This window comes from Glossina fuscipes, unplaced genomic scaffold (assembly GCF_014805625.2).
Source record: "Glossina fuscipes isolate IAEA_lab_2018 unplaced genomic scaffold, Yale_Gfus_2 222, whole genome shotgun sequence".
Lineage (NCBI taxonomy): Eukaryota > Metazoa > Arthropoda > Insecta > Diptera > Glossinidae > Glossina > Glossina fuscipes.
In genome coordinates this window covers 2,584,477-2,612,022 of record NW_023998565.1, presented here as the reverse complement: position 1 = coordinate 2,612,022, position 27,546 = coordinate 2,584,477, and the positions used below count along the sequence as shown (strand labels likewise).

At 33.7% G+C, this 27,546-nt stretch overlaps 4 protein-coding genes across 7 annotated transcripts; 3 read left to right on the top strand and 1 right to left on the bottom strand.

The window, feature by feature from the left end:
* Positions 1–688: 688 nt before the first annotated feature.
* Positions 689–2,192, top strand: LOC119642421 (ABC transporter A family member 1-like). The gene is made up of 3 exons (XM_038041583.1): positions 689–837; positions 906–1,060; positions 1,991–2,192. The coding sequence occupies exons 1-3, from the start codon at positions 793–795 to the stop codon at positions 2,103–2,105; spliced, it is 315 nt and encodes a 104-aa protein (XP_037897511.1). The 5' UTR covers positions 689–792; the 3' UTR covers positions 2,106–2,192.
* A 10,475-nt stretch (positions 2,193–12,667) lies between these two features.
* Positions 12,668–21,029, top strand: LOC119642329 (FAS-associated factor 2). Of its 4 annotated transcripts, none has more exons than XR_005248005.1 (10): positions 12,668–12,978; positions 13,092–13,242; positions 13,302–13,581; positions 13,643–14,274; positions 14,342–14,485; positions 14,549–14,784; positions 18,454–20,254; positions 20,322–20,393; positions 20,454–20,475; positions 20,638–21,029. XR_005248005.1 is itself a non-coding variant. In XM_038041455.1 (5 exons), the coding sequence occupies exons 1-5, from the start codon at positions 13,123–13,125 to the stop codon at positions 14,735–14,737; spliced, it is 1,365 nt and encodes a 454-aa protein (XP_037897383.1). In that variant the 5' UTR covers positions 12,669–13,122; the 3' UTR covers positions 14,738–15,065. The 4 variants fall into 4 exon arrangements, 1 of the variants encoding a protein (XP_037897383.1); XR_005248004.1 differs by having other exon boundaries at positions 12,669–12,844; positions 12,898–13,242; XR_005248003.1 differs by having other exon boundaries at positions 12,669–13,242.
* On the top strand, positions 18,306–25,089 carry LOC119642455 (WD repeat and FYVE domain-containing protein 2-like). The gene is made up of 5 exons (XM_038041608.1): positions 18,306–18,408; positions 23,825–24,066; positions 24,378–24,725; positions 24,782–24,894; positions 24,956–25,089. Exons 2-5 carry the CDS (start codon positions 23,912–23,914, stop codon positions 25,087–25,089), a joined length of 750 nt encoding a protein of 249 aa, XP_037897536.1. The 5' UTR covers positions 18,306–18,408; positions 23,825–23,911.
* Positions 22,485–23,900, bottom strand: LOC119642330 (alpha-L-iduronidase-like). Its single transcript, XM_038041456.1, has 2 exons — positions 23,060–23,900; positions 22,485–23,001 (listed from the first exon to the last, which is right to left on the bottom strand). The coding sequence occupies exons 1-2, from the start codon at positions 23,343–23,345 to the stop codon at positions 22,901–22,903; spliced, it is 387 nt and encodes a 128-aa protein (XP_037897384.1). The 5' UTR covers positions 23,346–23,900; the 3' UTR covers positions 22,485–22,900.
* Positions 25,090–27,546: the final 2,457 nt, after the last annotated feature.

Below are 27,546 nucleotides of genomic sequence, written 5' to 3'. Positions count from 1 at the left end.
TATATAAATATAAAAGGTACATAGTAAAACATACAAATGTAATTTTCTCAACTTTTTTCTTTCTTTATAATATAATCATATAACCTTAACTTCAGCTTATTATATTAATGGAAATTGTGTCCTTATGATTATAGAGCACATATTATGCACTTTAAATTAGTTTACACTTTATAATTGTTTAATTATTTACATATATGTACACAGGGAGGGAATATTTAATGCGAATACAATAAAGAAATGTGATTTTAAAACAATATATTATTGTTAAGCTTTTGATCCTTTTTAACGCTGTTATAAATTTTACAATTGCATAATGCTTTGGGCGTAATTCCATTAATTTATGTTTTCTTTCTAGTACTTTTATTCATATTGTCCGTGATGTCATTTACATACTTGATATCGGTTTTTTTTAATGAACGTAGCTAAAAAAATTTAGATAATTATTTTTAAAAGTTTAAGCTATTTTGCAGTTTTTCATGCTTAAGTTTGCAGTTTTTTCTTGCACTGTGTGCCGTTTACGTTTCTTCAAATACCAAACAAAGTGGGAGTGTATTTGTTTAGTTTTAATACTTTCTATGAGGCTTGGGAAGTATTTCAAATTTTTGGTAATAAATGTAAGTTTGACGAATGACTTTAAAGAATACTTTCATATATCGTAACTTGCCCTAATTTCAGGTGCGTCATTCAACTTCGCCGACTTGTTTGTGAAAAGACAAAATTACAGTTTGCAGTGAGCCTGAAGCGTCATCTTGTCGCCATCTAATTAGCTATTGTCCTCAACCCAATATACATATGCCATACATGACCTGCAAACAACATTTAATTTTTTTTGCAAAGGTAAGTCTGCATTCAATATAAGATAAACTATTTACCACATTTACGGTTTGTGGTTTGGTTTACAACAGCTTAGAGGTCTAACGCATCGTGAGGCCGCAATTTTAACGAATAAATTACTTCAACAACTGAACCTTTCAAAAAAAGCTCATAATTATGGTAAAAATCTGTCAGGAGGCATGAAAAGACGTTTATCGTTGGGCATTGCTATGGCAGGCGATACAAAGTACGTATATTAAGTCAATCCTTTGCTCTAATCTATCTCAACATATCTAATGAATGCACTTAAAGAGGAATTGCTTTCAACTTTTATTTATAAGCCAAGAAAATACTGCAAAATAAGTTTTGCCAAAGTCTTCCTTAAACTGCAGCATAACATTCAAAAATTTCAAAGCGATATCAATTAAATTTGCGTTGCTCTTTTTTGTTCGTGAGAGTTATTGTACTTGATAAACCTTCATCCCATCTTGACATAGAATCCAGATGCGAGTTATGGGATGTACTTCTCGAGTTACGTAAAACAAAAGCTATAATGATGTGATGATGAAAACTATATATATATATATGTATGTATTATATAATATATATACACAATGATACCGGTATAATAATGTCGATCGATTCAGTCACTTTTTGAACCGATCTAATTTTGTTTGCCCGTCTATCCATCAGTCCGGCTTGTTTTTTTCTTTTGAACGTACACGCCGCACCTTTCGAAACATTTTGATGAAATTTTGTACACCAACATTTTTTGGTTCAAGGACGAACGGTATTGAAAATGCGATCACTTCCGATCACTTCCTAAGGTCTTATTTGGAAAAACCGGGCAGGGCGTTTCCGTGCGCCTACAGTGTTTTTAGCTGCTTAACAATAAAATTAGCGAAAGTTGGAGGACTTTTAATCTAAAAGAACTTTTAATTTTAAAATCGTAACAAGCTTACCTTAAGAGCTTTGGATAATTTTTTCGACGGCGCAATCCTTTTTTAATTTCTTGTTGTTACAGTTTTTAAATGCTTTTGATTCCAAATCTTTTTTTTTATCATGCTTAAGAATTAAACTTTAAGACTTGTTCTTGTAACGGCAATAATATTGACAAAACCTAACATAATCAATGTATTTCTACTTTAAATGTTTCCACGCATGTTTCTGCAACAAGTTTGCATACGACGTTTACTTCTTTTTGTTTAAGAGTGCGTTCCATACGGCGGTTGACGATGCGGAGACAAATGCTTGTGCGATTCCTTTTTTGGATGATTAAATTGGTCAACTAAAAATGATCTGAAAGAAACATATAACAATAATTATGAAACGCAAAATTTATGAAAATTCTTATCTTACCTCTTCTACCACATCGCTCACAACACTTCGCACTAGGTCATAAAGTCGTTGGGTGCAGAACCCCCGTTAACCTGAATGCCAGGTGGCAACCAAAATGACGGATCATTTATGCATTGAGGATATTGAGACACCGCTTTATATTTCGTTAAATTGTATGAATGCTTTTCATTAAACTGAGTCAGAAATCCCGTATCTTTGCGCCAAAGCGAGTGTCAGGTATATCGAAGAGGCGGCTGCTATTTTGTAAATTTTGCAACTGTGGTGTATGTATTTTTTAGTAATATAATGTGATTATGAATAAAAATTAAAAAAAGGATATGAAAAATACGCTAAACTCTTATTACTAAATTCAGAGATGCGGAACCGGTTTGTCAAAGTCCGGAGAGCAATCGTCGGTAAGAAGTATAATGCTACAGGTGCTCCAATACGTCCAGACGACAAGCTTCCTCTAACTACTCAAAATACTCAAGGAGAGAATCGTACTTGTCTCTCTTCCGAAAAACTGCTTTCCCAGTTTTTTGCTAAAGCACACTAAACTTTAGGCTGCAATTTTCAAAATGGATTTTTAATGATGATCTACATACTTTAGATCTTAAGAATAAGGATTTGTCTTTTTCTCTTCTTTTACGCTGTGAGTAAAATGGTAAAAATATAAAAAATGTATATGCAAGTAAAATAAATTGAGATAATCATCATTTCCATCGGTTAGTCATCATTAATCATGTGTCGGGAATATTTTCATGGTTTAGTGAAAATTGAACTCAATGCAATTCAATTAGTTTTAACAAAGCCATTTCAGAAGTAACTAAAGAAGTTCTAAGTAGTGAATAATTACACAAAAAATTTAAAAAAAATAATTAAAAAGGTTAAAAATTAGAAGAAGAAATTTGTGAAACATTTACGTAAAACTGAAATTAGAAAAAACCCAAAAAATTATAAAGTTATAAATTCTATTTTATTTAATAATAAATGTTTTGTAAGTTAAACAACAAAAGAGTAACTTGAAGGAAAATAAGAGCATTGTTTAGTGTATTAAAACCTTCCTTAATTTTAGCAAAATTAAGTGTATTAAAACCTTCCTTAATTTTAGCAAAATTAAGTGTATTAAAACCTTCCTTAATTTTAACAAAGTTAAGTGTATTAAAACCTTCCTTAATTTTAACAAGGTTAAGTTCTAGTTTCAACACTTTATTGACGGTAAGTGCATTTATTTCGTATATTTACAATTTTATATATTTCATATATTGAGAGGGAGACACATCTGAGATTCACATAATTTCCCTGGGAATCTCTTTGGTGTATCCAGTTGCTAGCAAGTTCGAATAATTTCATACCCGTTATATTCATATTGGCCCGTTATATTCATATATTCATGTTTGCTCCCAATTAATTATTATTCGCCATTGCTTTTCAGGGTCTTTGTGTTTTTTTTTTTTTTGTGGATAAGGCACGCAGATTGTATGCAAGAACAATGGAAACGAACGATCAAATGCTAAAAATGCATGAAAATATACTATACGTGCAAATGAGTTAATTGTAAAATAAATATAATTCATTCAATATATATATCAATATCATATATGAACAAGAAAATATGTGATCATTATTTTATATATTATTTATGATACCTCATTTGTGTGCCTATTATTTTGATGTAAAATAGAAAACAAATAAATCCACATAAATAAAATCTGCTATCGTGATTTAAAATATAAATAAATAAATAAAATTATAAAATATAAATAAATAAAATTATTCCATTTTTTGTGACGTCATTATTTTTATATTTTTTTATATTTTTTGGGCAACAGGATATATATATACATATATATGTACGTGAATTTGTAAATACGTAAAAATGGATATACGGCAGACTTTTCAAATCATAAAGTTATTGGGACTTTATATTTAATTTTTGGCTCTTGATCTGGGATAATCCATTTGTATGTATTGGTCATTTGCGGCATAATAAACTAACTGCGCGAGTACAAAGTGGCTGCATGTTAGGCCAGAAATATATTGAACGACCTAATGTAAAGGTAGTGTTGTGTGCTAGGTTCATTTTGAGCTGATGTCATATAGAGGAAACCCCGAAATTCCTACGATCTGAACACACTTTAAAGATTAACTAATTTCAAAAGAACGAGAAGAGAAACAACGGTCTAAACAGTTGAACATGCACTAATTGGTCGTAAACTGTTAATGCAAAAGAAAAGGGAAGAACTCACGCAATGAGAGAGTTTTGGAGATGATGGGAAACAAAGACAACGTGAACAAGTAACAAACACTTTGATCACGAAAAAAAAAATGTTCACATAATCGTGAAGCTAAGCTTATACCAACGGAAATTTTGAAAGATTTCGACAGTAGAAATCTAAATTACCATCAATAGAACAAATTACGTCGCTTACTAACAAAGACCGTTATTAAACATAATTTTGCAAATTTCACACAAACCGTTAATGACATAAATATCAAAAACAACAGAAAAAAAAAAAAGAAAATTAAAAGAAGAGTGTAGAAATGGGTTAGTTTCACATGCCCAAATGGCTTGCTTCAATATGAATTTTCAAAATGATGTGGTGCATTACACCTGCTGCTCATGCGCAAGCAGAAAAACATTAAACAGAAGTTTTACAAAACAAGAAAGTTATATATATTTTTTGAAAATCCATAATATTGAAATATTTGTTGTAATAACATGGAATTGTAGGCGCTAGAAGACGAGGAACTACTAACGGCAAAATTGCGGACACTATTGAGTAAGTTCGAGTAGTTAGCAGCCGCCGACAAAAAATTAGCAATGCTTTTTACGTTGTTACGTGTTTTCCGCGTAATTTTGAAGTGGCCTCCGATATACTACTCTCTGAGCTGTGAACTACAAGTATTGCTCGCGTCAATTTCGCTTTCATCAATACGAATTATGCCGGTTTTTAACTTGGTTTTAAGTTTCTTGGCAGTTTGTTTTTCTATTGCGGCAGATTTTTTTCCTTTGTTAGCAGAATTCTCATACATCGCAGGCTTGCTAACCAAAGGTATTGGAACGGTTAGAGCTCCGTTATTTAATAAATGTTGTTGCTGCTGTAAAGACGCTTCCGGATTGGGCTGAAAGTGCTGTAATTGTTGGATTTATCTTTTCCTTTAAAATCTTCGCTCTTTACTGTGGACGTGTTTACAGTGGATGATGGAGATTTTTATTTGTGATTTTGAAAACTGGTCTCTTCAAAGGAAGAATCACTTGAAGACGAACTTGATGAAGATGTCCAACTTCTACCTTCAACTTTAATTTGTGGCTACTCTCTCTCTATGTTTAACAACAAAATCAAATTTACAGTTTTTATATTTGCATTGCACTATCAAGTGTAGGTATATTCGTTGTATCTAACGAATCGACGTCCTTCTTTCGTTCTTTTTTTGTGGGAACAAAGAAACAAGAGCAGCGTCTTTTTGCTTAATTTTAGTCGATTGCTCGTTCCTTCTTGTAGTATCACTAGAGTGCATGCTCTCCTGGCTGAAGAATGTATTATTTTGGGGTACATTGTTATTATAATGCCAATTCATTTGATGACCTCGTTCTCCATCCCGGTGTTGTATATCCACAAATTATCCTTAACTCTAGTGTAATAGACCGCTATTCAACTACAGTATATAAACGTCGACTACGGTGGGGTGACCGTCCTCATTAAGGAGGGAATCCCTTTTAGGCAAATTCCATACAAGTCTTCTGCAGACATAGTCAGTGTCAAAACTATATAGCATCCTATTATTTCAAACCAAATATCCCTACCCAGATCTGTTGCGATGAAATGCGTAATTTCCTCGCACGCTTTCAATATGTATTTCTTGCTGGAGATTTCAACTCGAGACATTCTCAGTTTGGTGACAGAGTCTCTAATAATAGTGGCAAGACTCTTTTCGAAATCACGAATTTTAGCACCTTTATTTGTCTCAACGAAACAATGCCAACCTTTCTTCTTTCTAATGATAGTTCCCCTGCTGGTAGTGCTTCTCCAACTCAGATAGGATAGCTTTTCAATGGAATATCAGAAAAGACCTTCATCTGGGAGGTAGTCCTCATATTCCGACTGTTTTTAAGAATAATATCAATTCCTCTCTAAGGATCGGTGGATCCATATCTTACAAAAAGTAGTTAAATCGTTTAACCTATTTTAATATTGAGTCAACTCCCAACAGCCTTCGCCAAGAAATTCGAGCAGCCGAACCAACCTCCAGATTACCAATACCTTTTCTCCAAATCCATGGTGGAATGCTTCATTTTCTGTGATTCTCCACAGAGTGCAGGTCTCCAAGCAAAATTGGAAAGGTATATAAACTCCCCAAACTTTTAAAACATTAAAGAAATAGAAAACGAATGGAAGATAGCGGTAAGGAAAGCGAAAAGGAAACATCGGCCCTAGTAATTCAAAGGATTTGTACTAACGGTAATTCAAGATAATTTTGGAAATTTTTACTTCAGACGATTAGAATGTACAAGTACCCAACATAGAATGATGCAAATAACATACTCTGTCCCGACTTGCTTAAAAGTTGTGTGCCTATTGGTGATATCATAGCCCATCGCCCTCCAGCCTTCTTGCGGGCTGCTTGTCTCCTCTATTGAAAGATGAACCTTTGCACGTCGTTCAATTGAAGAGAGAGTCTTCTGCTGCTAGCTGGGATGGTATCAAATACGAAATGCTAAAGGTTCTTTAAGCTCCGTGTCTGTCTATGTTAGCTTTTGCACAATTCCAAATGACTGGCAAAGAATTAAGATTGTACCTGTTTCCAAGATCTTGGTGATCTTCCGAAGCCCAGACCTATCCCGACCTGCTTTTTTAAAGATCACAAATATCATGGCTGAGGAAAGATTTATGAAGTTTCTGAACACCCGAAATCTCATTCTTGCTCGAAAGTTCTTGCCACGAACATCTACGAACATGTGCATAAATGAAGTTGCTTCCTCAAAAAACGAATATTAAGGAAATCTTTAGACAGAGTTAGATCTGAGTAAACTTGCAAAATTTCTAAGAGATTTTGAAATACCACTTAGACCGGTTGCTAAAACTCGTCTCGTCTCGTATTTTAGTTATGAGCTCGGTTTTTTGCAGTAGCGTTCGTCCTTGGACCAATATATGGCAGTGTACTAAATTTCTTCAATATATCTCAAAAATTTCGACCTATAGGATGAACACAAGAAAGTATGAGAGACAGGTAGGCAGACAATCTTAAATCAAAATCACTTGCTAAATCGGTGAGCGTAACGTAAACTAGATCTATCCGTAATCTTTCTGTGTGTTGAATATACCCGCACAAATTTGATAAACCCCTGTACCGCAAATGGTGTAGTGTAGAAACTAATGTTGTTAACACCCTTTTTACTATCCCATATAAGAAAGCCTTTAAAACAATAATTACAGAGTATGAAAATTCCTCTATTTTAATATGAAGCGAAGATTTTATAACTTCTTTGCTTTTGTTTGAGTTTTTACGTAGAAAGCCAATTTATACCTGCAATTTAATATTATTGAAGAATAAGTCCAGTTATATAATATATTTAGACCAAGTTCCAGTCTATCTTTTTATTTTCAGTTGAATGAACATTTCTTTCTTTTTATTGAAGCTACTACTATCATAGCCCTATCTGGAATTTTAAGTTTGCTTAATTCTGCTGTAGTTTTGGCTAAACAATAAATGCACTCCCTCTTTTAGTTGAAAGATTCTTCACCAAGTTACAGAACTGTTAAATGAGCCAAAATTTAGTAGTCATTTTGTAGATGGTATTTTGATCATAATTCTTGCAAGTGTGGTTAGCAGTCATTTTGTAGATGGTATTAGTAGTCTTTTACAAGCAAGTTAGCATTATCTAAACTCATCGCGACATCTTTGTGTCAATTCCTTTTTCCGCTAAATTTCTATTAATTGTTGTCAACGTTTCCGCGAGTCGTCAGATGCATTGCAAGACAAAGCAACTTTTTTATGCAGCCTTATTATATATGTTATTACATTATTATTTATAAGATAAAATATAGCAGTCTTTCCCAATTTTTCAAAACGGACAAATCATATATATGCTGTTGATTTTGATGAAACATCTTCACCATAAACACCATGAACTTTTCACAAACCTGCGAAGCATCACTGCCTAGAAAAAAGTATGGGTATCTCACCTCGGCCTCCTTCTTAATACCGTAAATATTGTATATAAAGGAAATAAAAGCACTGACCGTCAATAAATATCACTTTTATAAGTTTTTTAAAAAAGGAGATTTACACATGGCTTGTTCTTATTGGGTTCGCTTTTTTGGCTTCACTCTATAACTTTTTGTCGATTTTTGAATAAAATTTCACGAAAACAGATGAGGTAGAAAAATCTCTTTTTTATACACACTTTGCAACTGGCACGCTTGATCGAAATGGTATTGTAATAGAGGTAATTTTATTCAGATTTTTGCCTCACCTTCGAAATGTAATTAATTTCAACTGACTTAACAAACGTCGCCTTTTTTGAATTATATAGGGACGTCGACTTCCACGCGCCCTATAGATAACAAAGATCGGGAATTGAAAAGAAAACATATGAAATTGTTTACAAATCAAAGGTAGACACAAGGTAGACACAAAGGTAGACACAAAATAATAGCGTTATCAAACGCCACGATGGATTTTATAAGACAGTGAAAAACAATACATTAAATCAACTTATCGATAGATGGGATTGTAAATAAATAAATAAATGAATAAATAACAAGTAAGAAAGTTATGTTTGGCAGTGGCTGCATCTTGCATACCCAACACCGTTAAAATCTTTGGCGCCTCATGACTTTCTTTATGGTCATAATAAAGTGAATAGAATAAAATACATTCTTCACTTTTTACTTCTTTAAAAGCGTGATTTTATTTTTTTCCACGTTGCTTCAAACTTAATGTCTTTATGGAAGCAAAGATAAAAATAATATGAATAATAAGTGGAAAAAATACTCGGTTTTCACGTGACAAAAGATATTGTATTAAAAAACTAACTTGATTCCCCGTTGCAAATAAGTTATAAGTATAACACATAAACAGCACAGTTTTCCATAACGTCGATATTTGCATTTCTGTAACCTGGAAAGTGTTAACAACACACCAACCACCTATTTTCACTAATGATGTATGATGTTAACTATGTTTTACTTTCAAGCTTCGACCTTCCTATCAGTATGTGCACAGGAAATACGAGAAGCGCCTTTTCAGAATTGTCAAAAGCGACATAAACTAAATCGATCACGTTTTACGTTAGTATTAATTGTTTAGAGATGCATTTATAAAATAAGACAGGTGTGAATTGGAAATAAACTGTATTGCCAGCAAAATTGTTTACTTATAAACAGCTGAAACAAAACGAAAATTTTAAATTTGTGGAAGGTATGTAATAATTATTTTCTCTTTTTACTGCAATTGTCTACATCATCATATACTGTCGTTATCATTGATAAAGCTCAACGGAGCAACAAACAGAAAACCCATCACTCTACTTTTATTTTACCAACAAAACATAAAAAAGGTAACTAAAGTATTGTTAAGTCATATTGAGAAATATATACGCATTTCCTCATATTACGTTATTTGATAGTAAATTGAAACATACATATTGTTACATGTAGATATGTGCAAATGTTTGACAAAGTATCAAAAGTAAGTTTGACAAAGTATGAAACCATCAAAAGGAGTTTTTGAACACATTTTAAGGAATATTGCATTTGTATATAATATATAATATAACAATAAAACGATCAAATTCAAAGTTCAAGCTCACAATGAAAATAATGAATGAAATTAAAAACGAAAATTGAGTTAATTTAACCTGAATCTTCACTTTCGAAGCCCTACGGTCGAATTAAGAAGTTCCTTTCCTTGTAGACTGCTGCGATGGAACGACTCAAAGTCATCTTAAATCGCTCTTGATTTTGTAATCGTCTCTCGTTGTATCGTTAACGTTGTCAACGTGCGTCCTCCCTCAAATCCAAGATATCAAAGCTCCGAGTCTTTCCCGACTTTTTTGTGTTTGCATAATTAGAGTAAGGCATAGCATATTTTTATTAATAATTATGTGATTATCGATATTAAAATTGAAAATTACTACATGCACTTAGTTCCATTTGGAATATCATCCCCAGCCTTATAATCCCTCACGAGTGGGCTTCTAAAAATATATAAAAAACAAATACAAAATAATCCAAAAATCTTACATTACAATTCTACTAACGGCTGAGTTCTTTTTGCGGAAAATTTTTCTGGCACTAACTAACAAAAAAGGCAAAAATTATTTATTTATAATCAAAATTGCAATAACATAATATAATGAACGCTAAAAATATTTTGTTTGGAGAAAAACTTTACGCTATTGAATAATTTTTATATAAGATTTTCTGGTAGTTACGTATTAACGGCAAAAAGCAACCTTTTAAACTTTTAAAACAAGTTTTTTTGGCTTCTAAATGTAATAATAATAATAATATTTTAATAATAATATTTTCGTCGCGGTGGCGTTGGTATACGTATATATATATATATATATATATATATTTAAATTAGTAAAAATAAACATAAAGTATATAAACAGTTTTTAAATATAAATTAGATTTTCTTTATTTCTCCTTTTGCGTTTTTTTCTTTTCGTTGTATTTCTATGTGTACATGCAAAACTATATGATTTGCTAATTTCCACAACGTCTCATAAAACGTCGGCAAAGTTGAAGTCCCATTCCGAAAATAGATATAACGCATGATTATATTTAAGCCTAAAGAAAATCGTTACTTACGTATTAACTTTTAAAATCTTAAATCTTTTTATATTATACAATTTAAAACTTTATTTTATACATCATATTATTTTATTAGGAATGAAAAATAACTAATAAAGCCGTTTTATGTCCAATTTTAAATATACTTTTCAAATCAAAACATGTAAGCAATTCATTTCCTTTTTTTGCTGCGTCAATAAATTTCACCTGCATGCACTTTCTTTTAAAAGCATTTTCGAAATTTTTCTTTATTTTATTAATCAATCAAAAATTTGATTTACTTGTATATTAATTTTCTTTTCGTCGTTTTTCATATATTCGTTCTTTGCATATATGTTGATTTTTTAAGTTTTACTTATTTCGCACTTAATACTGTAAAAGAATACTTATTTCGAACTTATTACTGGAAAAAGAATACTTATTTCTAACTTATTACTGGAAAAGGATACTTATTTCGAACTTAATACTGGAAAATAATACTTATTTAGAACTTAATACTGGAAAATAATACTTATTTCAAACTTAATATGTTTTTGCTTACATCAATTTTCTCGTTTTTTCTTATAAAATAACATGGTAAAGCAGCTTCGCGCACGTGAGACTTTTTACCTAAAAAAAAAGGCATAATTATGTGAAGACTTTAACCACACTTTGATGTCTTATATTTTAATTAAATATTAATATAACGTTATTTGAGTTTACAAAAACTCTCAAAAAATACAGTAGAACAAATCGATATACGTAATTAAAAACCGTAGTAGGTAATGTGTGATTAAGGAGACTGACACAATCAGGCGTCATTTTCGGTTACATGCTGAAAACTTCTAAGTTGTAATCACAATGAGCAGCCGCGTTACCATATTCTTTTACAGGCAAATGTAAGCGAAATCGTATAAATAAATTTAGAAAATTCCGCCTGAGTAGCCGAAGGCGAGGAATCTCGACTAGCAAGTTCGAATCTCAAGTGCGGTAGAGTTTTTAATAAAAGCCGATAGCCTTAGATGCTAGTGCCTTTAAGAGTTTAGTCTTAGAATTTATTTCTCTGGCGAAATTGATTGAAATAATAACAAATTTAGAAAAAATTATAATAAGGAAGTTAATATAAAAGCAAAAAGTTTACGTATTATTTAATGATAAAGAAAATGGATTAGACATATGTAGAGATATATATATAAGATATATTTTTGTGTATTGATCGATTCAATATTTGGAAACTACCATTTATCACTCACCAAAAAACAATTTGATGAATATATTTCAACTTTAACATAAATGGTCTTTATTGATTGCCTTTCCTTTCTTACAAAATAGTGCATGACAGAAACATAAGTTGCAAATCACATAAAATAAAGAAAAAGGTACATTGGAGTAAGATAAACACAAATTAGATACATAACTTAAATGTTAAATAAACTGCCTTTGTTTCTTCCTGCGCCTTGTTTTTTATTTGTTTCATTTATATGTATATATGCACAACCATATGTTCCCATAAAGTTTTCCGAAAAGTCGCTAAAGTTGAAATCCCAACCCGAAAATAAGTATAACGCCTCATTGTGTCGAACCCTAAGTGCGTAGCTGAATTTTCTTGTGTGAAATAAATAAGTACACGGGCAAGTGGTATGCACAATAATTTAACAAAAAATTAAAATTTAAATGTATATGTTTGAAAAGATTTAATATTTATTCAATTTTTATATTTCTTAAAGAGGCATTGCCATTTTGTAAACTAAAAATTTCTTTTCTGCAAAACAACAATTCGCTTCTACTTACTTAGGTTCGGCAATTCTTTATCAGTTTGTCATTTTTACCCTAAAAAAAGCACAAATGTCATTAATTGCTGTTTTTATGTGCGGAACGAAAGTTTTTACAACAAATTTGTCTATTTCCATGTAAGAATTTTGGAAAAAGTCTCCGAAAAACTATAAATCTGTGTTCTTTCTAGAGATTTGATATGTGGAAAATCAAATAATTTAAATAAATGTCGTGAAACAAAAGCATTTTGATGATAAAAAAGAAATCTAAGGTCGGTCTCGATACAACAAAGAGAGTTGTGATAGAAAGCGTAATTTACAAATTACATTCAAGGCTCCGTTCACGCCGTAAAAATATTTGTACATGTGCGTCCTGTACTTACAGATAAGCTGTAAATATTTATAATACGTTTAGTATGGAGGACGGTCTGACAAATGAACAAATAGATAAGGTTTTGCAATTGCAAGATCTTACGGGTATTGAAGACATTAACGTATGCCGGGATGTATTGATAAGACATCAATGGGATTTAGAGGTAGAAAAGCACTTTTTACAAGTTTTCTTTGTCCCTAAGAATATTGTGATAAATTCAAGGTTGCCTTCCAAGAACAAATGAACATACGTGAAGGACGTCCAAGCATGTTCGCTGGCTCAAGAGATGTGCGTGCTCCTGTTGTCATCAACGATCGTTTTCTGCAGCAAGTTTTTTCTGCTACAATGCCGGGAGGGCGCACAGCGCGAAGTGTTAATGGAGCGCCTGTGCCGCGCACTTTTACAGGCATTCTCGGTTACATTATAAATGTGGTATTTCAATATTGCTATTCCACCATATCCAGCATTCTCAACTTATTTATAGGAGGAAACGAGGAGCGCAGTAAGCTGGTCATTGAAAATAATTTAACAAATTTTAATAATTTATTATATCAATTTCGAAGTTGTGACAGACCCTTTAGGAGACGTTACAACTTTTATACGTTCTTATAGTGAACGCTATCCCCAACATCCTGTCTTCTATCAAGGCACTTATGCCCAGGCTTTAAATGATGCTAAACAAGAGCTCTGCTTTTTGTTGGTATATTTGCATAGCGATGCCACTAAAAACCTTGATGTAGATTCATTTTGCCGCCAAACCCTAGCCGATTCGAGTGTTATTGAATTCATTAACCGCAATACACTCTTCTGGGCATGTGATGTGTCTTCGCCTGAGGGTTATCGCGTCTCTCACTCGATAAACGCCCGCACATATCCCGTCTTGGTTTTAATAGCATTGAGAGCTAATCGCATGGTAATTATGGGACGTTTTGAGGGCGACTGTACTGCCGAAGAATTGGTGAGACGTTTACAAACTGTGATTAATGCTAATGATGTTTGGCTCAGCCAGGCTAGAGTCGATCGTTTAGAGCGAAATTTTACTCAAACATTACGTAGACAACAAGATGAAGCTTACCGACAGAGTCTTAGAGCAGACGAAGAAAAGGAAAGACTTCGTCAAATGGAACGTGAAAGGGAAAGAGCAGTAGAAGAAACCTTAAAAAGAGAAAAGGAAGAGGCAGAAAAACGTAAAGAGGTACGGGAGTAAACTGCACTCTCTTTAGTGTTGCTTTTTAATTGTGAATTTATTTATTCATTACAAGGAAATTGCCCAATTGAAATTGGACTTAACTGAAAGGGTACCGACAGAACCTCCAGTCGATGCTACTAATGTCATTAGCGTAGTATTTAAACTGCCCAATGGTGCTCGTATTGAACGTAGATTCCTTCATACTAACTCTTTGGAAGTAGGTGTCTAACTATAATTCCTAAGCAAAATAAAAGGACTAATGAATTTTGTCATTGTTTAGGATGTTTCTAATTACCTATTTTGCCATCCTGCTACACCAGATGAATTTGAAATTACAACGAATTTTCCAAAACGTACGATCTACTCGAAAACAAATGATAATGGCACTAGCGTTAATGGTCGTAAAACTTTAGCAGATGTTGGGTTGAAACATCGTGAAGTCCTTTTTGTTAACGATTTGGATGCGTAATATATGGCAGCCTTCGACTTCGAAATTGCATTAAAGGTACCAGTCTGGTGCGTAACATATTTGGTGGCAATAACATTAAAAGTATGAACGTGCGTTGAAGCAACAATGTTATGGTAGCATTTCATTTTTACGTTCGTGTGAAGTTTAAAAAATCACTTTTGTTTTAGAATTCCTGGGTTTCTTTGTAATATTTTTTTTTCCTCTTTTCTGTTACAATTTTGTATTAATACATATGTTTCTCCTTTTCGCTAATCTTCTTTCCGATAATCTATAAGCACTGCACTGTGCTACGTGAACTAAAGAAAAAGGAAATGCAATTTAATAACAAAACAAATTAATTTTCATAAAGCCGTCTTTGTTTTACGAGCATTAGCAACCTGGCACACAATATTCTACCAAATGGAGAAATGTTCCCGAGTATATTTATTATTCGTATCAGTTACAACTTTCGCTGCCGCATTCCCTTTTCCATGCGGCTATCACTATTTTAGACCTACAGACGTAAGCTAGGTGTGTAAGTAATGCGTCGACGAATAAGCAAATAAATGTTTTTAATTTAGGTGAAATTTCTAAACATGGCTTATTAGTACAACTAGCCCATCCCCCGTCTGAGCCAACGCGATTGTGAAGCCATTAATGCGGTATACATCTGGTCAACAGCAACGTCAACAACATATTCAGTAAACTATGCGCATGCTAATACACTTGCGGTATAAGGGCATAAAACACAGAAGGAGATAGACCAACGATCGATTCAATCTCATTTTCTGACTGTCCGTCTTGTTTCCTTCTTTTAACCCCATAGCCCTTAAGAGATTTAAGAGATTTTTCTTGAAATTTGGTAGACTGCCGGGATAGGACACGAAACGTAATTGACGCAGTACATTGCTAAGAAGATAGCTTGCGCCATCGGCTGTACATGCTATAGAAACTACTAAACAATTAGCCGACTTGGCAGCCAGGTGCCTGCACGAAACTCCTTTTCGTTTAGATAAATTACAGCGACCCATACATGTGACCACTAAAACGTTTCAAGCTTTTCGTATATTCGTTAACAATGAGTTAAATGAAATTAACTGTGGCATGGTTCTGGCAAATGATTATAGTTAAACGTCATCAACGGGTATGATGTTGTCCATGATGAGGAGATAATGCAATCAATTAATTCGAGCAATCAGAAACATCTACATAGACATCTTATTTTATCAGGCGAAGAAGAAATAAAGCACTATAGTCGCAGTCGTTCGGCAAAACTTAGAGCCGCGGTTAAACTTAAGTAATGGGAATAAAGTTTATATGTTTTAACGCTTTTCTCACAAAAATACGCTTTAATTGCATTAAGTTTATTGTGCCAGATATATTTGGCAATAATCTAGCAGTGCGTAAATTGGAGCATGTGAGCTTCGGTATTCTTAGTAGCTTTACACTGCGTAGAGTAACATTTTTGACCGGCCAATATGCTACAAGTCTCTGTATTTTAAGAAACTCCATTGTTTTGTGGTATGATAACAGTACGCAAAGAACCTGCCGGCAGTGAATCAGAGCGATCGTATTGTAGTTTTTGGCTGTGATCAAAGTATGGTTTTGAGGGTATACTTGTCGTTTTTCCTCTTCTATCACCTAAGTTCCAAAATCTGCATGTAGAACTAACCGATAAACTGAATAAAATCACATCTAGAAAAATTAGATTACAGTCGATCCATATTAATCGCATTTCAACAGACAAAAAGAGAGAGAAGAAATAAAAATTAAAAAATAGAACTGACTTATCACTCCATTGGGCCTGCTCGCTTAACAAATTTCCTTCATTCTTCTTCATCGGGGTAAATGTACACACAAGATCTTTATTAGCAGAAACTAAACGCGAGACTATTTTCAACTAGATTTTCTTTGGATGGTTATATGTATTTGTTTCTTGACGGACAAAGATCATTTTCGGGCTTAAGCTCAATTTTTATTTTTTTTTAATTTTAACAATAATGGAAGATGAGAAAACGTACCTTTAGATTATGTAAGGTACAATTACAACTAATATAATTTAATGAAAGTTATTAAATTGTAAATTGCTGCCAACATTCTCGCAAGCAAATCAATGCCAATCTTCCAACTCTTATTTTAAGTGTACAACGCTAGCGCTAATTTTACTTTGGGATCCCTTGGGCTTCTTAATTCTTCGCTTTGGGGAAAAATCGGTGCCACCTGCAGAAAGATTCACAGGCTTATATTTCCAATATATGAGTTCGAATCGTATGTGTCGTGTTTTTACGTGGGGAGTGGTGTTTTAGTAGTAGTAGTGAGGTAGCCATTTGTCTCGTTAGTTTCTTGTCGTGAAGGCTAGAAGATATTTATTGAGAATTCTGTGGTTTATTTCGACAGCTCCTAATATCTCGTTGTGGTAAGGTGTGGAGAATTTTTGTTCATTTCCAAGTAATAGACATATTTCTTTCATTAGTTGGTGATTGAATTCAGTACATATGTCAGATTTCATTGTCTTAAAAAATTACGAGGGTAAATTGAGGCAACATTCGAACCCAAGTAACTAAAGTCAAAAATTTGTATAAAAAAATGCCAACCACGGGAGAATAAGCATATATGTTTGTTAACACTTCTTAATTGAAAACGTGTTTGTCTAAAAATTGTCCTCTTCGCTACATTGCAACTGAAAGGAATTTTGAGTAGTCCAGAAGCTCAAACGCTGACATCCCCTGTGTGGCTGATCACATTAAAGAAAAAAAATTGTTTTGCACTGGGGTCCACTCTTTCGAAGATCTATCTTACTAAACCTCACAGAAATACATTGATATAACTAATAAGAATCTTCAAGTGAAAAGCAGCTAATTGAGAGATCAATTTTCTTTCAAAAAAATCGTCAGTTGGTCGCACATCAAAGACAAATTTAGTGCAGAAAGATGGAGTGAGGACCTTCGTTTGATATGATAAGCAGTGCATCGTTTCATACGATCTTTTCTGCAGCCTGTAAATGCTGCTAACACTGATCGCAAAACATAAAAAAACAAAACTGGCACATGGCATGGGTTGGAAAAAGTTTCTGCTGAAATTGGTGCAATCCGATTAATATCCAGCGATTTTTATATAAGGTATAAGATGAAGCGAATTTTCTTTACCGTGCACTTGAAAAACTGAAATTGTAGTTTGAAAGAAAGTAAAAGATTCAAGTGGGCTACACGCCAATTACTCTTCCAATTGTTCTTTTTGGTAACGCTGTTACCATTTGCACAATGTTACCGGATCAACGACTTATATATATGCATGTGTGTGCGCTTGATGTTACATATAAATTTTTGGTGGAGCGTTACTGTAATAATTATTCTAAAATTTGTTTTTCACAAAGACTAATTTAAATTATAAAATATACGTGCAATGGCTGCTTGGGGTAACATTTGTCGCGTGCCTACCTTCGTATCTATTTTTGATTTGTAAACAATTTCATGTTTTCTTTTGATTTGGCTATTTTGTGTCTACCTTTGTTTAGCATTTATTTGTCCGATGCCAATTTTAATTCTTACAAATGACAATTATTTGTAAGAAGGATATTTTAATGAACAAAACAATTGTATAACGTTTGAAAATCTGATTCAAATTGGCGTAGACGATATGCAATTTAATAAAGTTCTACGTCGTATTTATTGCATCCACTTTCCTTAATTTCGGTTAGATTAATAAATAATAGAATTATTATTTCATTTTATTTGCAGATTGCTTCCGACGATGGTTTACTAAAAAATATTTGGGAATTATGCGTTTCTTATTTGAAGCATGCTGTTAATTTTAGAGAACAGTCTATAAATAATGCGCTCAGTTTTAATATGGTATTGAAATATAAAAAACTTCAAGGGACAAAGTGAAACAAAAGAAGGATAGTTATTCAATTAGCGAACAAGATTTAGACTATTCATCACAACGCGACTTAGAAATGGTTAACTTTTTTTCAAATAACACTTTTCAAGAACAAAACAAGGTGAATAAAGCCATGTTTGATCAAACAATGTCTTCCAAATTTTGGCAACAACTGGATTACTTGAATATTCTATTCGATAAAAAAGCAGCAGCCGACGAAAATCAAATTACCCAAAACTGTCAAGTAGAACTAATGCAACACAAGAACGAAACGATTTCCGCAAGTTCCAATGACGAAGCAGAAGATGTCACTGCTATACCAATGCCAACGAAAGTGGATATTTTCTCGTGTAAAGAAAAAAGTTTCATTGAAGATGATGTGCTAAATAGGTCCAACAATTTGTTGCTGGATGGAGTAAACCCAAAAACACAATACTCACAAACGGTATACACACGTTACCTGCATGTTGAAAATGGTCATTTTCATGCGTTTTCAACTTTTACCATTCATTTACTGGACGATAATGAATCAGAATCGGAAGATTTTAATGTTCGTGAAGGTTATATACATTATGGTGCTACAGTGAAATTGGTGTGTTCTGTAACTGGTATGCGAACATACGAAGCCTTCGCTGGTCTGACTAAATTATGCAAAGTCATGCACAAGGGCAAGATAAGCAGCGCTCAATGGCAAGGACAGAAAGCGGTGCTGGCGGAAGTGAAAACTTGTTTAATAGTTCACTTCGAGACGGCTGAGGTGACTAAACCCACCTTGGACACCATCAACAACTTCGTGGAGATAATGGATGGCCTACTGCGTGTACCCTGGCATAACTATACACGTCTACACGGTAAGCCAAGACCTCTTGGAAAGATTTTTCTGCAAGATGGCGCCAGGCAGGAGAACGAGAACAAGACCGGTGGAAGATGTAATGAAGCTGGGCATCCGCTTAACCAATCGACAATTAGAATTTTGGAGAAGCGGGTCCAGAACTGTTGGCGTTTATCAGCTGAATGAAAAGCTGGATTACATGACACCAGCCCAGGCCGAAGATGAGTTTATGCCATACGACCTGAATGGGGAACCATTTAAAGTAGCTGGCAAGCGGCTAACTATAAACGAGACTAAATACTTCAGGCTGCTCACAGGCTATGGAATAGCCCAATACATCCGTGAGCAGCTAAGATGCCAAGCATGCCTAAGCGACTTAACGCTGAGGAAGGAAGAAGCATGCTCCGAAATTGATGGCAAAATAGTCGCCAATATCCCGGAACACAAAAAAATCCTGGCTAATGAGGATCTGGAACCCGAATTTCCGAGGCGTAATTTGTTTATAGTTTTTTCGAAAGCCACGAGCATCTGCTTGACAATCATGAAGTTCCACATGGTTTAACGCAACATCGGCAAGCGCACCCAAGCGACGATTGTGAAGCAGTTTGACTTCTTCAAGAAAACAGGCTCCTGCCCCAATGGAAGAAGTCACCGCACTAACCACCTAGGCTTCATCATACATTTGCTACTGACTGGCAAAAACTGGGCGCAAGAAATAGTTGAAAATGCATCATCATCTTGAAGTCGTGCTTTAGGTCCGCCCGCAAAATCAAGTCCAGCTATCCGGTCGACGCCTCATATCGATGAAAATTCGCTGCATGCTAAAGGTAAGTTTGCATTTATCGTTACTTCTTATTATGTATAATTTATTTATTTCTTTTTGTTTTATTTTAGATCAAAGAGCATGTTTCCTACTGAACCTCCACTCATCGTTTCAGCAGAATGGGATACTTCCGTAGGCCAATGGTAAGTTTGTGATCATCTTTGTACATAAAATTTATTAATCACAATATTTTTCTTTTGCAGTTGTCAGCACACCGGCATATCAGTAATTTTTATTTCTTTATATATATGAATGTATTAGCGGGGCTTTTTATTTATTACGTATTACTATGTATTATTTGTATTATTATGTATTATTATGTATTATGTATTATTATTATTATTGTGAATAATATTGTAATTTATAACTATGTATATAATGGTATAGGCCTACTGGGGAGCCAGCCATTTAAAACAATTGGCAACGCGCCTATTACGGTACCACAAGGGTGGTGCGGGAAGTCGTAAAAATCAGGCTCTGCACATTCTTGTACTTTACGATTGTGTGGAAGAAGCCTTCGTGATGATGGTCGTTTCGTTGCAATTGGTACAATGTTTTCTGGCAATAGATACTTAGCTTAAGGAGTAAGCTTCTTAAACAGACGATTCGTTTCGGGAAAATAAAACACATGTGTTATTACAAAAACCCTTAAAAATCCTCGCAAGTAATTATTAATTAATTTAATTTTAATTATTTTGAAACCTAAAAACTGTAATCTACTCTACAGAATTTTTGCAAGTTTTTTTTTCAAAAATATGCATTGATGTCATGAAATATGGGTAAGCAACTATTCAAATTAAAATTTTTCATATTCATTCTATTCACATTTTTTTTATTGTGTTTTGGCAACTGCAGGCGAGTGTTGACAAACCATTAAAATATTTACATATACATTAACAGTTTTTAAATTTATTTCATCGGCACTATTAATCATTATTTCGTTGCAACTTTTTAGCAGACTAAATCTTATAAGGCAGTGTACTCCCTGGGTAGGTTGACGCACCTAAAGAAAATATATGATATAGAAAAACCAAAAGTGAAAAAAAAACTCTTTATATAAGCTAAATGGTCATGTCATACCCATAACCATTCCCCCCGAAATTGCGATATCTCAGGGACCACACACACGAGAACGTCCGTACAGCGATACATAGTTTCGGCTTCCACATCGCCGAACCAAACGTGTAAATGAGGAGTAAAATTGTCACCACTTACTCCAACATGGCCACATCTCCACCACCATTCAAATTTAATGAATTAACTATAGGCACTAGTGTGACGGGTGAACTAAAAAAAGACGGTGCATGTAAAAACAAAATTGCCTTCATTGTCCCTTAGAATACACTTATTAATCATTTCCTGATTGGGTCCTTTAGGGCAGGGTGTCGCTTGAAATTGTATTATTTTTTCCTGTGATAAACATAAATACATTCGATCGGTATCCTTCATATAAATGACACAGTTATGCAATTGGGAAACGGGATCGTCTGCCTCTAACAAAGCCATTTGTTTATCCACTTTACGTATTATTAAACGTGGCAAAGCCATACATGCCATGCTATTGTGATACATAAGGTGTTTGCGAAAATGTTGATCAATGATCTGGAAGATGTGAGTAAGGGTTAAAATTGATGGTTACTCAAGAGGCTACTGGTTTTCAAATACACGAAGTACTGCAGGCTTTCAAACGTGACGCTGTTAGCAAGTTAATTAGATTGTAACTGTGTGAGTATATAATGATGAAATCTGGAGAATAAGCGTTCACATTTGTTTACAATTTTTAATAATTGTATAGTATTTGTATAAAAATTTGGCCACATATGAGAATAAGCGAAAAATGTGAGAATAAGGGTATAAAAATTTGGCCACATACGAGAATAAGCGTGTATATTTTCAATAATTCGAAAAATTTGTTTTGTTTATGAACAGCTGTTGCATTCAGATTGGATCAGTGAAGTCATTATGTGAATTGGTGTGGAATATTTAAGGGGGTCGTAGCTTACAATATTGTTGACTTGTTTGAGATTAAATTTATCTATCTAAATAAATTTTCAGAGTTCGCACTCGTGGTTTAACGAGCGAACAGAATCGGATAATTGAATCGATTCTGCTATTAACTTCTGTGATCAATACATGGATAAGGAAAAGATCGTACGAGCGGAACTCTGCGCATTCTATATTTCTTGCCGAATGTATCTCATAGTTTAAATGAAATTAAATTAAGGTGTGTAAGATTTTTGAATCATTTTTGTTTTTTTTTTAACTTTTAACAATTTTTGTTGCAAATATACTTTGCATTATTTAAACAAAGAGCAAATCGCATTTTCCATTTCTAATATATAAACTCATTGGACTGTTTATGTTAGAAGCATTTAATGATTCCAGGGCCCCTTTATGTTGCAAATGCCGTTTCACAATATCTGCACAAATCCCATTTCGCCATCATTTATATCTATATATTAGCCACAAGCAAACGGAGAAGCGATGGTTTTGAGGACTTTTGAAAAGACCCGCTGGACCGCCAAGAACAAAGCGTAGATTTTGTCCAGCTTTATCTAAACCACGTCGTAAAGTGAAAGCGTATTCTAAATAATCTATCAAATTTTATGTCTTTGTGAGCGAAGGAAATAATTCTTGATTTCTTTATTCACTAACCTTCAAGGGTAAAGTTCAATTTGTTATAAGCAAGTAAATCTGGTTCGTTCCATGTTTCAAATCGATAATTTAAAAGATTTTCTATTCCAAAGCGATCTGCATGAATATGACATAACTATTAAAAAGTCGATTAATCGACATAGTTTTTACATACTGTGAAAACGTTTGACTTCTTGATAGCTCAAACCCTCACACAGAAAGTAATTATGAGCTGGTTTTTTTGCACAAAAATTCGATAAATTTCCCATAAACTCAAAGACAAGCATCAAATGCATCTCATCCAAATCATCCAAGAAACGATCTAAGACTTCAAAATTATATTGTGCTTGACCACTTTGATTAAATTGTATAAATTTGATTGATTCGAGCATCCAGTGAATGCGTATGTGCGTTATGGCACCATCAGGCAGAGATGATATTAGGAATAAATCCATTTGCATTGCTTCGGAAAGGAGAGATGCTTTAATATCGTCGTGTCTAAGCTTACCAGCCGGACATAGACTGTTGCTATAAACGTACCAGACAATGATCAGGAGCGAAAATACAAAGCATGCTTAAGACACTTTATATTTAACGAATCGTTTGAGCAGTATAAAAACGAATGTATCGAAATAAGATTGATGAAACTTATTAAGGAAGTCAATAACATAAACTCTACGGTGCGCTTGGATATATCACCCTATGAGTTCATAAGACGAATGATATTTGCTTTGCGTAAAATATGCGAATGGTTAAAGTAAGAAGTTTTAACAATTAACCGATAAGTAAATATATATATCGATGGAAGATAATTCTTTTAGATAATCGTATATTAGTTGACGTTGGTGAATTTATCTCGTGCTGAGGCTTGTTTTGTTGTTAAAATTCTTAAACTTTTATTGTTATTTATATGTGATTTAAAAAATATCTCTGTGTGTAGTTGTCATCAATTCACACCCATTAAAGCTAACGAATCCGTATAGCACTGGAAGAGAGAAACTGATAATAGAAAGAATTTGTGATAAGAATGGCTGCCGAAATAAAGCCAGCCCAACGAAACAATAATCGCTTTAGCACCAAAAAGCCTGAATTATTAAGCAAACTAGAAGGGAGCGGTGATGATATCAATGCCGCCATATTAATACCCGGCGAAAATGGAGTAATCAGCGTATCAGACGATAAGTAAGTGATGAGGTCAACATCCGTAAACTCTGCACTTTCACTATAAGCTTAATTTAATTAAATTTTCGAAAGAATTGTGTTTAATATACCGCAATTTGTTTACATTTGTTGAATAATTGTTCAAGTATTTGTATAAAAATTTGGCCATGTAGGAGAGTAAGCGTATAGAACTGAAAATGATTCTCAATAATTGTTCAAGTATTTGTATAAAAATTTGGACATGTAGGAGAGTTTTATACGCATATTCTCGTACATGGCCAAATTTTTATACAAATACATGAACAATTATTCAAATTTACCGCATTTTACAGAACTGTGAGAATACGGTTAAAACGCGATTCCGGACAGTATTGGCCAAGTATTTGTCAGTATATGCCATCAGGATGTACATGTATCGGTTATGTCCAAGATACCCGTCAACTGTACATAGGCCAAGAAAATGGCACCATAACACAATATATACTCTCGGAAGATTGCAATCGCCTATCGTTTGTGCGTGACTATTTAGCACATCAGGCTCGCATCGTAAATGTAGTCTTTTCTCAGGCACATAACTGGATTCTTTCGTGCAGCAAAGACAAAACCGTTGGATATCATTGTGCTGAAACAGCGCGTCGTATCGGGGTATATAATTTCGAAACGTCTTGCACAGCATTGCAGTAAGTATTTTCATAGTCTCTTAAAAAAGAGTTCATACTATTCTCTTTTGCTTCAGATTTGATTCATTAGCTAAGTACGCCTTCGTTGGTGATCATGCTGGGCAAATTACGATGTTGAAATGCGATTTGCAGGGCGTTCAGTTGATAACAACATTCAAAGGACATACTGGTAATTTGCACCACATTAGATATTTGGCTTGATTTAATCACTTTGCACTTGGATAATACAGCAAGTGTTCGTTGCTTAAAATGGGTTGAAGGACCACAATTGCTATTCAGTGGTTCGTGTGATTTGTCGGTTATTGTATGGGATGTAGGTGGCACACGTGGGACTATATATGAACTAATTATTAAAATTAATTAAATAATTAATTTAAAGTCGTATCGCAGCGATATAACGTTACCTGATCTACCTCAATATATTCAAGTACGACAAACAAGTACGAAAAGTCGAACAGATAGTGACAGTAAAAAGGAAGCCAGGCTAAAAGGTATATCTCCCATATTGGAGCCCATACTAAGAGAAGTGTATTTAGTAGTAGCCAAAATATATAATGCGAAATTGAACGTTGCGAAAGTCAAAATTCTCAAAAGCCTGCTTTAGCCAGCAATTCATCAGCATACCCAGCTAACGTACCGCAAAAACTACCGCATGCAGAACCTTAAAGAGTAATGAACGCTGAATAATGCTTCTGTTGCAGTGCAGGCGATAATTTTGTCACCAAATTCAGACTCTCAAATGGAACCAAATTCGAAATCATTTTTTCAATCCCTCTCAATTGTCACCGAATTCAGAGTCGCTTTTTCAATTCGACAAGTTATCAACGAATGCAGACAAATGCTCTTTTTTTTAGCGGACTGATTTTCTAGCGATGGGAAAGTTCTCAATTTTATCGATAAACTTCTTTTTTATCAATTGCTATGAATAGATCTCCACTGCCACATCTAAAAATTGTGTACCTTTTGGTTGACAATACAAAAGTGGAGAGGAAAATTTACGACTTGCCAAGTGATATCTCGAGAGGTCGAGAAACGGCATAACAAGTTAACAAATAAAAGAAAAACAAAGGAAAACCAAGAAATGATTGAAAAAAAAGTGATAAAACCAAACAGGTACTACGGAGTATTTTCTATACAATATGAAATTATTTCTCGCTTCCATTACAGTTCGATGCAACTACCACGGATTATTTTCTTATTAATTTCTATCTTACAAACTCGTGATATTCGAAATTTTTTATTAGTTAGTTAAAATGAAATGAAAATTTTTAGTTAAGATACGAACTAATTTGTAAACTATGGAATTTATTACCAGGCTCCACCGGAGAATGTATATTTATAGATCTCTAACGGTAAAGAAAGCCGTTGGATGCATAACAGTTCCACTGTTTGGCAGCCATTCTCACATTTATTTGACGCTCGGTTCTTGCTTACATTACAAAAAGTGAAGAAATTAAGAAATTTTATATGAAAACATAGATTTATTAATAAAAAATAAACAGCATTAGATTCTAAATATCCTAAAGTTTTCACTTTCACTACTTATCTTTCACTACTTTTCCTTTGTTTTGCCGACGGCTTTGCATTTAACAGTTGGACCTTTGTTTTCTGTTAAGTTAGCCTAAAAGTAGACCGCCATAATTTTTTTTTTGTTATCGAATAAAAAAAAGCAGTAGTAGAATTCTCTGTTAAAAAGGCAAAGTAGTAGTGGAATAATCTGTTAAAAAGGCAAAGCAGGAATAAACTGTTAAATTGCAAACCCGCCGGCATTTATATCTGTTAAATTAAAACAATTCTTACATCTTTTCCTAAATAATTTAATATTTTTTCTCGGGAAGACAGCGGATTATGGTATTGCGCAACCAAATAGTTGTGTTTATAAATTAAGAATGAATTGAGGCGCAACCAAATGACGATTTCAAATGTTAAGAAGACAAAAGTATGTACAGTTGCTTGTTTTAAGCGATATTACATGCAAGAAGCAAAGTCAAATATCCATTTGCATTGAGAAACAAATCTGGGGTGTATTTGTAAAAACTCTATAACTTGTATTTTAAGCACTATGACAATTTTCAATTTTTATGCTGTTGTTGGCGAAAATGTAACCAACTTCAGCATATAACTCAATTATGAGAAATAAGTGAAGAAAAGTTTCATAACTCCCAAGCATAAAATCAAAATAGAAAAATTCATTAACTAAAATTTTAAGAACTAAAACTCAAAAAGTTCAATGAACTCAACAAAATTGCTGCAAGGGCCCTAACAGCCCTAACACGTTAGGAGCACTTGCAGCTGCTCTATTTCAAACAATAGCCAATACTTGATAAGTGGCTAATCCTCCTACTTGAATGACGACTGCATATATATTAGCAACAAACAAACAAATTTCGAAAAAAAGTTTGAGTTTGGCTGGGATAGAGTTTGCCAACTTTTTGCTCCTAATACTGGTGTACGCAAAACGCTATGCAAAAGCAACAGCTAAGATCTTTCGGATAAGAGACATTGCCTCACTGGTGTCATTAAGATTTGAACGTGTTTATATGATTGAGTTATTAACTTTCCTTTGTTAGATTGTTCCTGTAGCTCCCCGTTACATGAGAGCAGGTCAATGAAGAGCATAAAAAGTTAATGGAAATATCTGATATTTGCGATATATTAACATTTCAATGAATTGCTCGTGGTATTCCTCTGATTGAAGCTTGTTACCTGTACACCATAGAAAAACAACCAGTACGTCCTAGTTAACAGACACAAATGATGCATTTGAAATTATTGAGGACGTAACTTAAGAATTAATAAATTAATTTGCACTTAAAAAGAT

Excerpts from the sequence above, each read along its gene's own strand:
- LOC119642421 (XM_038041583.1), top strand. The coding sequence starts at position 793 with ATGCCATACATGACCTGCAAACAACATTTAATTTTTTTTGCAAAG. Across the intron at positions 838-905 it reads ATTTAATTTTTTTTGCAAAG|CTTAGAGGTCTAACGCATCG; the intron begins GTAAGTCTGCAT and ends GGTTTACAACAG. Across the intron at positions 1,061-1,990 it reads GCTATGGCAGGCGATACAAA|TTTGCATACGACGTTTACTT; the intron begins GTACGTATATTA and ends TTCTGCAACAAG.
- LOC119642329 (XM_038041455.1), top strand. The coding sequence starts at position 13,123 with ATGGAGGACGGTCTGACAAATGAACAAATAGATAAGGTTTTGCAATTG. Across the intron at positions 13,582-13,642 it reads AGGAGGAAACGAGGAGCGCA|TTGTGACAGACCCTTTAGGA; the intron begins GTAAGCTGGTCA and ends TCAATTTCGAAG. Across the intron at positions 14,486-14,548 it reads TTCATACTAACTCTTTGGAA|GATGTTTCTAATTACCTATT; the intron begins GTAGGTGTCTAA and ends GTCATTGTTTAG.
- LOC119642330 (XM_038041456.1), bottom strand. The coding sequence starts at position 23,345 with ATGCAAATGGATTTATTCCTAATATCATCTCTGCCTGATGGTGCCATA. Across the intron at positions 23,002-23,059 it reads AGAAGTCAAACGTTTTCACA|ATCGCTTTGGAATAGAAAAT; the intron begins GTATGTAAAAAC and ends ATATTCATGCAG.
- LOC119642455 (XM_038041608.1), top strand. The coding sequence starts at position 23,912 with ATGGCTGCCGAAATAAAGCCAGCCCAACGAAACAATAATCGCTTTAGC. Across the intron at positions 24,726-24,781 it reads ACGTCTTGCACAGCATTGCA|ATTTGATTCATTAGCTAAGT; the intron begins GTAAGTATTTTC and ends CTTTTGCTTCAG. Across the intron at positions 24,895-24,955 it reads AACATTCAAAGGACATACTG|CAAGTGTTCGTTGCTTAAAA; the intron begins GTAATTTGCACC and ends TGGATAATACAG.